Genomic DNA, 12,368 nt, shown 5'->3' on the forward strand with positions numbered 1-12,368 from the left:
GTGCCGATTGGGTCATGTGGCGGCACCAAATTAGTTCTTGACATTATGGTTTTTTTTTATTTTTTTTATTCCGGTATGGTAACGAACATAGCGTAAACCAACCGAATACGCGTAGACTCACAATCTCAACGTCCACGATCGACAACACTCGAGTTTTATCAACGCCCAGTTTTACCAACCGACACCACCCCATTGGTCCACCTCAAATTTCTATATTTTTTTCTTTTCGTTTTTCAGAGCCGGAACTGTAACAAAAGTAACCTAAAACGACGTCCGAACTCGTGTCGAGTTAGCGTCTCATGTCCGGGACCGACAAAACTTTGCTTTTACCACCGCGCGGGTTTACCGATTAAATAAACGTCGAATAATTTAATTTTTTTATATGCTAATTTGACGAATTTAGTTTTTGGGTTTTAACACCATAACGAGCGTAACCGGTAATGTCCGAATTCGCATTGAATTCAAGTAACCGAAACCGATGACATTGCGTCGATTTACCGCCTCAATGCTCTTCACTGACAACGTTAGGGTTTATCATTATCGTTGTGCCGGGCAGGTAAAACGCTCGTTAAAGATAATTAGGCATTGTACTTTGTATAGTTGTATTACCTTATGTATTTATATGACAACTGGGTAGCATTCACGGGCTCGAACCATCTCTCTCGGGCTGGTCCTTCTCGATATGTTTTCTGTAATCATCAAGAGTTGTGGCCCCAATACACTGCACCAATTGATACTGAGGTTTCATATAGTTTTGCTGGATAAACTATATATGATCCTCTTTCACTTAAACCATTTTGGTTGTTATATATATATTATTTCTTTATTTAATTTAATGTCTCATTGTAATATGTAATGCATGTGAAATCTGTGAACCCCTCACGTCGTTTTATCTCCCAATGCAATGCAATGCAATTGCCAATTGGCATCCAAATGCCCATACAATATGTAATGCATGTGAAATTTGTGAACCTCATATCGTTTTATCTCCTAATGCAATGCAAATTGCCATTGGAATCCAAATATTTGTACAACATGCGTGAATGCATGTGAAATTTGTGAACCTCATATTGTTTTATCCCAATCCTAGCATCCAAATGTACGTATAAATACCATGATCTCTTTGCCATATTCATAACTTTAAAAAATTTCAACTTAAGATGAAGGTCTATAGATCATGGAGAATGATCACGGGTTTTATCGTTAACTGTTTCCTCTTACTTGATTTTGGTGCCGCCCAATTTGGTATGCACTAAGTAGCTATCCTTTGATTATAAAACCATTGTTTCCATAACATGGATATGCCTGGTTTCTTTGAGACTATTAAAAGTTTAAAACTAACCAGAGTAGACTAGTAATCACATCAGATGGCTTCAGCCGAAATTTCTTTTTATCTTTTTTTCTTCCAAAATCTAAATTAATGGCTTGTTTAACACTAGAAATCTAAATCAAATCAAATTTCTTTTAAAACACCATTTAGTTTCATTTTCACCTTTTAAAGATCAAGAAGTTACTAACTTAATTAAGTTTGTGTTTGTTTATATCATATAGCTCCAAACTATACCTTCATGCATGAAGCAACAGAAGCCCCTAGGGTTTCATTCTTTGACTACATCGTCATCGGAGGAGGTACTGCTGGAATCCCGCTCGCCACCACTCTATCCTCCAACTACTCAGTTTTATTACTCGAACGTGGTGGCTCACCATACAACGACCCAAACATCACCAGTGTAACGAATATGTTTCGCTCCTTGCATGACACATCACCAGATTCACCCTCTCAAGAGTTTATAGTTGAAGGTGTTGTGAATTCTCGACCTCGTGTCTTGGGTGGTGGAACATCGATTAATGCTGGGTTTTACTCTCGTGGTGAAGAACAGTTCAACACGGAGGCCAAACTAACCGACGCAGATTTAATTGAAGATTCTTACCAATGGGTAGAAGAAAGGCTTGTTTATGAGCCGCCTTCAAACAATTGGCAGTCGGCACTAAAAGCTGGTCTTTTGGAAGCCGGGGTCACACCGGACAATGGGTATACTTTTGATCACCTCATTGGCACCAAAGTGGGTGGTACTATTTTTGACCAAAATGGAACACGACATACGGCTGCTAATTTGCTACAGGATGCAAATCCAGAAGGGTTGGCTCTTTATCTACACGCAACAGTTCACAAAGTTTTCTTTAAGCGTAAAGGTACGCATTAGATGTATGACTTATTTGAAAATAACCAAAGGTCGCTTGAACTTTGCTTGGTTTAAAAATGAGACGAGCTCAGCTAGTGAATAACCTTAATGAGTTATGACTTAATGATAACGTACACCACCCCAAATATACAATTTAAGGATACTATTTTAAAAAAAGTACATATTTAAATCTTTTATAATTAAATACATGTACATTACATTTACAAGTTATATATTTATATGTTTATGTACTGGGTTAGGTTATAATAGGAAGTATAGTTTTTGTAGGAAAGATAAAAAGTAATCTTCTCCATTGATTTTGAACATGCAGGGTTGAGATTAGTTTAGGTGGAAATCAAGTGTGAAATAAGGGAAATGACATAAAAGGAATAAAACATTTGTTGACTTTCTCTCTCCACATGCAAGATACATGCCAAATTCCCCCATCATTTTAAAACGTCAATAACTTTTATTATGACGTTTTTATTGAAAAAAAAAAATTCACCATAATAACGAGTGTCTTTTTATCTTTTATATGAGCACCACATTATTATATAAAAATTAAAAAAAAATTAGTGGGCTTTTTTACAAATTGTGCATGTTTTACAAAATTGTGTTATACAATAGTATTTTTCATTGTGTTTTTTACATTGTGTCATACAATTGTATTTTTTATTTTGTGCTTTATCATTGTATTTTTTTCATAATGTTTTTTTCCATTATGTTTTTTACATTGTGTTTTTCATAGTGTTTTTTCGGCGGCCGTTTTCCGATAACTTTTTTTCGGTGAATTTCCGGTGATTTTTCCAGCGAAATTTCTTGGGGATTGTTTTCCGGTGACTTTCCGACGACTTTTCCGGTGAAATTTTCCAGCGAAATTTCCATCGACTTTTCCGGCGAAGTGGTGGCGGTAGGTGATGGTCGTGGTAGCGATGGAATGGTGGTGGTTGTAGGAGATGAGTGAAGATATAAGTGGGTTTTTGAAAATAATGTAAGTGAGTTTGAGTTTAAAGTAAATGAGTTTTGATATTAAAATGTTAGACTAAATTACCCTCTTTACTAGCTTTCTTAGAAAAATCAAACTTTTTATTTGGAACTAACTCTTTATGTACCATAGATAAAATATTTGAATTCTTTTTGTTTAACATATTTTGTCTTTGGGTTTCTATATGTTTTAAATATGTTTATTTTATACATTTATTTTTTCAGATCTTGTATCATATTAAACTTAATTGATGCCGACTAAATTCGCAATTATATATTTTGATTTAGTTCCAATATCATAATGAATTTAATTGACATCGACTAAATTTACGTTAACCGGGCGCCACAACGATTGGGTTTTTACTGAATTTTGTTTTTTGTATTTTTAAATGTGTTCAACTTTACCAATGTATTTTTTGGGTTTAGTTTCGGTATCGTGACGAACACAACTAATATTGACTGATTTCTAAATGACTAGTCGTCGCAACGCTCGGATTTTACCGATTTTTGTTTTAAATCTGTTTTTTGTTATCCTTTTGTTTTGAATAATTGTTTTGGCTTATAGTCGATATCATCACGAACCTAGCCAATATCGATCAATTGACTTCGTGTAGTAATGATCATATGTTGTACGTGTGGCAATAATGTTTTGGGCGTTTACAAATTTATTCTTTGAATTTAGAGACGGGGCCATAAATAGTCTAACCAATACCGGCCAGATTCTTATCAGTACGTCACCATAACGCGACAGGTTTATTAGCTAGTTTACAATTATAAACAAAATACTTATAATAATGTGACTAGAGATTGAAAAGGGAGAATCACAAACTATCTTGACCAAACAAAATACTTTATATAACCTTTGACATTTTCTTTCTACGAAGTGTTTAACCAGTAAAAAATGTTACAAGTGTCGTCAAGATTACACTCACTTTTATAGATTGCCCAATTATGATGTTCCACCCCAGCATATAAAAAAAAGAATAAGCAATTGAAATTTTAAAGAATGCATATGCACACGTATACGCAACTTTTAAGAAAAGATTTTTGTATGGCTAGCTAGCTCTTATATTGTTTAAACAATATTTTTACAATACATATGACTCAAGTTTTGAAATCTCTTTTAAACCTGTATTAAACATTTATTTATTATTTAAAACAATTAATCAAACTATATCGAATTTTCTAGGGACACTGATGGTTTTACTAAAAAACCCCTCTATACGCCGTATAGATCGTGGGGGGGGGGGGGGGGGTAGGAAAACCTTCACTTTTTTATCTTATTTTTTTTTTTCTTTTTTGTTTACTTTCTATTTTTTCTTCTTTTTAGAGAATAATTTAAAAAAAACATTTTTTTTATTTTTGTTTTCTGATTTATTATTAATATATTTTGAAATTGTTTATTAACAATCAGCTCGATTTCTATGAGTTCGTTCAAAACAATAAACATATGTATCACCAAAATAGGTAGTTTATACAAAACCACGAGTTCGTACAAATAAAACAAAATATAAAAATCAATATAAACGCCCCATCATGAGCATCGTCGGTATCATCGCCCCTACAAGAGCATCGTCATGGTCGTCTCCCCTGCACTTGACGCCCGATCGCTGACCAACGTCGTCCACATCGTCACCTCGTCTGCGTCTGACGCTCGACGTGCTTGCCTCATGGGCAAAACTAGGTGGGGGGGGGGGGGTACTGTGTAAATATCACCACGCTGAGTGCTGCCCAAATAACTAACGACTCAGGTCAGCTGACGCTGCATCTGTAGCATCTTCTGCTGGATCTATAGCATCCCTCGCTCAATGACCAGTAGCTGGGCATCAATGCTGGTATCCAAACGCACGGCGCGATATGTATTGGGAACGTACTGCGGCGGCAACTAATATCAAACAATAATAAAACATTTAATAATTAAACGAATTAAAAGTAACCCTAAATGATAATATAATAAACATATCTCATGTGCATCTAGATTAGGAGACGCGTCCCCACCATCATCTGCATCCGTGTTGGCTCCCGCCTAAGCACCCTCGTCGACTGGCTGATCGACAACCTGCACCCTACTGCTGTCGCAAGTGGGTGAGGCTGGACTAAAGGCAGGGCACGTGCCCTAACCCCGGTCACGAGACAGTCTCAACTGAAATTCTCCTCACAAACGTAATGGTAACATATCTTAGTTAAAAACCAACTAACGGCTTTACATTAAATGAATATACAACGAAACCTGGTTTAAATTTGGTAGCCCCGACGTGCAAGGCTGACCGTAAAAATGTTCAAGCTAAACATCATAAACCAAAATATTCCTAGCAAACGTAATGGTAACATATTTTAGTTAAAAACCAAGTACCGACTTTATATTAAATAAATATACAATGAAACATGGTCCAAATCTAGTAACCCTGGCGTGCTAGGCTGATCGTTATGAGCGTATCCCGTCTACTCCTCGTTCGAGTCTGGAAATAAATTGTTGAACCACGACATTTTTTTTCCTTCTCAGGTGGTGTGTGTATGTGAATATATAATAAAGAGAAGGGAGGGGGATCCGGGGAGCTCAAGAATTCAAATTGGCCCAATACGCCCCGTATAATGCTATACGAGGTGTATAGGGCACAACCTGACAACAGACATAACCGTCGCAGGTTGTCGTAGGTTGACTGTACCTTATATGCATATAGTACTATACGCGGCGTATTGGGTACAACATAAAGATAGCCCATATGCGCCACGTATAGTGCTATACGCGGCGTATTAAGGGGTGTCTGGGTGTTCCCAGTTGGACCCAACTATATATACATCTTGTCGATTCATGTTTTCTTGAGAAAACCTAGGCTAGCTAATTACAAACGGCTCGTCTACACCCTACTAGTTATTATAAAACAAAGTTGTTTTTTATATTGAAAATTATAACGTAATTTAAAAATGGGCAAATATACGTGTGGTAAAATAATCAAATTATCTTCATGTGCACCATCAGTTTCTCGTAGACTAGATGCTTTTGTAGATGGTACACATATCAAGATGCTTATAAGCCACTCAAGCTTATGTATTACGCCAATTGAAATATAAGCTTTTCTAATGATACAAGAGGAGTTAACTCGAGAAAAGGATTTATGCAAATCATGGCTATTTAATGAAGTTTTCTAACAATAAAAAGAAAAGAAAAATGCATGATTACTCTTAAGATATGCAAATTCTCTTTCCCATAGATCTATGTAGACATCTCTCTTTTAACTCACCTACACTTTCAATGTGTGGGTAAACCAACTAAATAGTTTTAGTGACTCGTTATTAACTTTAATAAAGATTTTCCATTGTGCGATCAATATAAAAGAAATCATTTATTACACAAATATTAACAAACACACATTAGTTGTATCATAACATTCTAACTGTTCACTTATTTCTAACTTGTTAACATGCACAGGATTGTCAAAGCCAAAGGCTTATGGTGTAGTGTTTAAAGATAGTTTGGGGAAAAAGCACGTGGCATATCTGAAAGGTAGAGAGAAAGACGAGATTATACTTGCTGCTGGAGCTCTGGGAAGCCCACAACTTCTAATATTGAGTGGCATTGGTCCAAAAGACCAACTTGATGCCCTTAACATCCGTGTTGTTCTGGAACAACCTTTTGTTGGTCAAGATATGGCAGATAATCCACAAAATGCACTCTTCGTTCCTGCTCCAATTGTTGTTCAGCCATCTGGACTCCAAATTGTGGGCATTACTCCATTTGGTAGCTATATTGAGGATGTCAGTGGCTTTAATTTCATCTTCGCGAATCTTTCGGTCTATCAGGGATTTACCTATGAGGTTTCATATTATTGGTTTGAACATATAAATTAAAGAGAACATGTCTTAAAAAGTATAATCAAAGTTTATTTATGCCAACTTTTTAACTAAGTGGATTTTTACTTGTATATTGTAGAATGGGGGATTTATGTTGGGAAAAGTTAATGGCCCTTTATCTAAGGGTGAGTTGAAGATTGTAAACCGTAATCCAGCTGATAACCCATCATTAACATTCAACTACTTTAGCAAACCCGAAGACTTGCAGAAATGTGTGGACGGGATCAGCACCATTCTAAGAGCTATTAATACGGAAGCCTTTTCGAGCTACAAGTTTGCCAATATGACTGACCAAGATATTCTTGATCTTAACATGAAACTACCCTATAACTTGATTCCACATGGTAATACAAGTATCTCCTTAGAACAATATTGCAAGGACACTATAAGAACTTTTTGGCATTATCACGGTGGATGCCATATTGGGCAGGTAGTTGATGATGAGTATAAGGTTATTGGTGTCGATTCTCTTCGTGTCATTGATGGATCAACTATACTCAATTCTCCGGGAACTAATCCTCAAGCAAGTCTGTTGATGCTTGGGAGGTACTTTATTTCGAAAATCGAAACATATATATATTATGGATACAGTGTTTTTTTTAATTAACTAACTATTACATTATGGTTATGTGATTTTCCTTTAATATAGGTACATGGGTGTTATGATACTAGGCCAAAGACTCGTAGGAGAGAAGCCATATACGGATTGGTGATCAACTTATGAGTTAATGTGATATTCATATTCTGTTGATCAGAAGGTTTTAGCTTTCAGTAATGTAACATCCTAAAAACCGTTGAAAAATAATTCAAACTCTCCAGCCGCATGTGGGATTCTCTACAACGTTTATAAGATCAAGTCTTCCACTTTTCTCTTATTTCTAGTTGAAGAATAAAGCCATTGTGCTATCTGTTTTTAATTTACCAAGTATTTATGCTTTATCGTTTAGTTCTATTATCATAGGCTCTATTTAAAGAGACCTTGTTCTTTAATTTATCTATGCAATTCCATTATCAATAATAGATCGAGAGTCCTTGCTGCAACTCTTTGTTATTATAATTACTGTCCAACATTAATGAAATTCATATATATGGAATTCATATTGATGTTGAAAAACATAGCTGGAGTATGTGGTTATATGGTTCCATTCCCATCTACACCCTCCTTTTTATTCACAGTTCAGAATCCCATGGCCAAATCATAAAATGAAGTTAGAAAATCGAATTTTGATGTTCTTAAAGTTGCCATTGACAACTACGAAACTACATAAATCAATTTTAATTTTTTAACAATCCAATACATTATGAACATTAAATTCAAATAAGGATGATTAATACAAGCATGCCAAAAAAATTGACCCTAGAAAAACAAATAATAGTAAACTAAGTTAACAGAAGCAGACACATCCCTAATTCAATACTCAAACTAAACATTTCCCCTCTTCAAATTATTCCTCTGCGTATTCATCATCATCCTCCTCCTCATCAACTTCATCTTCATTTTGATCTCTGCCTTCGTCTTCGTCTTCGTCTTCACCTTCAACTTCTTCATCTTCAACTTGGTCTACATCTAGGTCATCTTGAAGGGAAAATAAAGCCGCAACTGTTACAGCTAACAAAACAGCTTTAGTAACCACTTTTGTTCCCACACTTTTTGCAACCCTTTTCACCATTCCTCGTTTCTTCTTCCCCTGGATCTTTTTTGTTGGTGCCTTGTCTTTGTTCTTCTTAATAGTTTTCACTTACTAGATGTTTTACCCTCCCTTGATCCAGTAGTACTTTCTTTGTTCTTGGTTCCTGACGTGCTTGAATCTTTGCTAGGAGTTCTCTCCAAATCATCTCTTACTTACTGGATCTGTGAACTTATGTGAAAGGATAATTAACTACCTTTTTCCCCTGAACCATTTCTAGCAAGGAGATCTTTAAATGAAACCTGGACTTCTCTGATTTTGCGGTCGAATCGTAGGACCCTATTTTGTTATTTAGTCTTTTGTATTATTTCATGTTCATAATGATGTATTTTACTTGACTTCCGTTAGATGTAATAACGTTTGGGCCCGAGGCCTTGTATTATGAGCCCATTGGGACAGTTGTAATGAAACAAGCAAGGTATGGTTTGCATTATAAATTCTGCAACCATACCCATGCATAACAACCTTTTGCAATACCATTTTACCTTATCCATTACCAACTCTCCTAACTCTCTCTTTCTCTCTAGTCTCACGGAAATCAACCAACACGACTAAGATCCAAGATCTTGGTTTCTTACTAGTGATTTCCGCTAGCTAGTAACTGAGATTGATTCAAGAACTTGTTGTTAGATCCGGTGTTGGGACCTACAATTGGTATCAGAGTTTTTAGCTCTACTAGTTGTAGTTCTTGGGTTACAACCTTGAATTTTGGTCTTGTATGTGTGTTTGAGAAGTGTGTTCTTGCAAAACTAGTGTGTTCACGGGTTTTTAATTTTTTTCGGGTTCACTAAGTGTTGTTACAAGCCTAAAAATTCGAGTTGGTGTTTAAGGTTGTTGAAGTACTACTCGAGTTTCTAGTTGTATCCGAAAGTTCAAAAGGGGTAAAAAGAGTGTTTTTCATCAGATCCGTACGTAAAAAGTGGTTTTAGAAGTTACTGAAATTTCAATCAAATCGAGATTAATTCTAATCGGATCGAATTTTATTTCAATCAAATCAAGTGTCTATATTCGATTCGATTCAAATTCCATTCGAGTCGATTCATATTACTCGATTTGATTCAAATTTACTCGACTCGATTCAAATTATTTGATTCGATTCCTTTGACTCGACCCGATTCTTTTTTATCGACTCCATTCGCTTATACTTGTCAAAATCAGCTTTTTGTTCAAGTGATTGATCTTCTGATTTAAGTACAAGATGGAAAACGATCCAGAGCTATTGAAAAGTTGTTTGATGTTGGATAATAAGGCTGGAACCACCATAAAACCTCCAAAACTTATAACATTTGAAAGTAACTTTGATGACTTCAAATGGAGGTTCAAGAACTATATAAAAATGATCGATCTTGCTCTCCTTAGATCCATTGAAATTGGTCCTCACAAGCCTATGACTTTCACACCCAAGGGACCTGTTGATACTCCATTGAAGGCTATGGGGAAGATGACAAGAGAATGATTCTTGAAGATCAGAAGGCATATGGAGTCTTGAGTGTGCGTGTCAGCCGATATAGCTCAAACTTTGAGAGACCACACAACTAGCAATGAACTTTGGGATGCACTGGTTGAGAAGTTTGTAGGAAATCTGGAAATGAGAAACAACTAGAAAAGCTATGTTGAAGGGTGAATTCAACATATTCAATCATTGAGAGATTTGAGAAGTTAATCACGAAGATGAGAAGTACAGGAATCAACATTGACCTGCCAGAGATAAATTACAAGCTGCTAAACTCATTACCCTACACATGGAATACCAGCATTATTACCATTAAAAGAACAACAAATCTGAACGTTATCTCTCTACAAGACCTGATCTCCACCATCAAGTCATTTGAAATGGATGACAAGCTTAGACTGAACAACCATGTGAGTTCTCTGAATCAAGCTGGGATTGCTACAGGTTCTGTAATAAGTTCTACCATCCTTAGTCAGTCACATCCAACGGTTCATGCCATCAATGGTTTAAAATTCTATTCTACTTAAAGTGACAGCAACAATGCATTCAAGACCTCCGTAAGTCAACCCACCCCATCAAAATCAAGAACATTCCAAGATGCTGTTGACAAAGCCGTTGAGCAATCTATCAAGGCACATGGGATAAACAAACCAGAAAGCAGCAAAACCAGCAGCTCAAGCCAGCCCAATCATGTTGATGATTCCCATATTGCACGCTTCCACGCCTTCATGGCCTGTCATGAAGAATTAATGCAAGGAAACCTGCTATCTCCATCCTTTCAGCAAGGAGACATTCTTGATATCAATGAAAAGGATCTTGAGAAGATGGACATCAAATATCATATGGCCATGACTATTCATAGGGCCACAAACTTCAGGAAGAAATACGGGAAGAATAGCTTCAGGGACTCAAACAGCAAGAGTATTGAGTTTGATAAGGATCAGCTTCATTGTTGCAATTGCAACGAACCAGGTGTAACACTCGGCTTAAGCGAAAATGACCAAGTATGACATACAGATTGTTCAAAACACATGCGACTCTATTATGTGAAAATATTATCATTAATTTATTCAAACTTCAAGTACACAAGTTTAAACAAGGAAATAACATTTAACAAGAGAAAAATTCAACAACTTGTCCAATTATTTTGATAACCTAAATCTAGTGTCTTCATCAAGCTTCAACCTCTAATAATCGTACTTGTAGCATGTATATAAGATTATGTCAACTAACAAGTAGCTGGTGAGAATCACACAAGTTTGATATATACGTAAAAAAAACCATACAATTCTATGAACAAGTGTAAAATGCAAGCAAGGTCCTTTCCAGCTGATAACAGCCAACGTACTCAGATAAACGCACGCAAAGTCCTTTCCGGCTGGTAACAACCAACATATTCGGATCGGGGTCCCTTTTCCTCTCATAACACGACGGTCCTGAGTGCAAGGGGGTATGATCATACTTATCAAAGCCACTACTTGAAATTGAAGTAAGTAAGCAAGTAAACACACAAGTCCATAATACGAATTGTAGTTTAAAAAAGAATAACTAAGTAAATTCTTGAATAGGATATATATGCTACCCCCAAAATGTAAAAATGTTTAAAAGGGGGGGGGGGGGGGGTGAGAAACTCACATGTTAAAATAAGCAAGTAAAAACAAACTACGTGTTTAAACGAGTTGAACCGGATGAGTTCGGTTCGACGAGCAGCCCTAGAAAATTTTTCTAGGTTCAAAATAGGATTCAAGGTAATAAAATGAAATATAAGACTTAGACACATTCGGTTGTTGGTTTAGTGTTTAAACCTTTGTGAGAGAAACATATATTTTACCTTTATAATTGTCCATTTTTATAATTTTTGACGAAAATAGATAAGTGAGTTCATTTTAAATTATTTATAAAAATTTGGTTCATAATAATGGTTAGTCACATTATTTTCTGGCTTGTTATGTAACGCCCGTTAATTTATGGTTTAAAGATTTAAAGTTGTAAAGTATGTATAATTCTCGGGATTTAACCGACACTTCTCGAAATCATTCTCGACATCCCGTTATGTTAAAACATTTAACTTTTCCACCAAAATATTAATTCCTTTTAATTTGAGGGGCTAGATATGAAAAATGTTTTATATCATAAACCTAACCCTACCTCCCTCCCCTCTAGTCCGATCGGCAGCTCTCAAGCCCCCCCCCCCCCCTGCGATTTTCT

The 12,368-nt window shown here is 36.0% G+C and overlaps 1 protein-coding gene across 1 annotated transcript; it reads left to right on the top strand.

The window, feature by feature from the left end:
* Nucleotides 1-1,146: 1,146 nt before the first annotated feature.
* On the top strand, nt 1,147-11,170 carry LOC143537060 (protein HOTHEAD-like). The gene is made up of 6 exons (XM_077030921.1): nt 1,147-1,245; nt 1,552-2,193; nt 6,598-6,983; nt 7,099-7,565; nt 7,669-7,728; nt 10,690-11,170. The coding sequence occupies exons 1-6, from the start codon at nt 1,161-1,163 to the stop codon at nt 11,168-11,170; spliced, it is 2,121 nt and encodes a 706-aa protein (XP_076887036.1). The 5' UTR covers nt 1,147-1,160.
* Nucleotides 11,171-12,368: the final 1,198 nt, after the last annotated feature.

Source organism: Bidens hawaiensis, unplaced genomic scaffold, assembly GCF_021521415.1.
Source record: "Bidens hawaiensis isolate Kalapana, Puna unplaced genomic scaffold, B.hawaiensis_p1.1 tig00011078_1, whole genome shotgun sequence".
NCBI classification, from domain to species: domain Eukaryota; kingdom Viridiplantae; phylum Streptophyta; class Magnoliopsida; order Asterales; family Asteraceae; genus Bidens; species Bidens hawaiensis.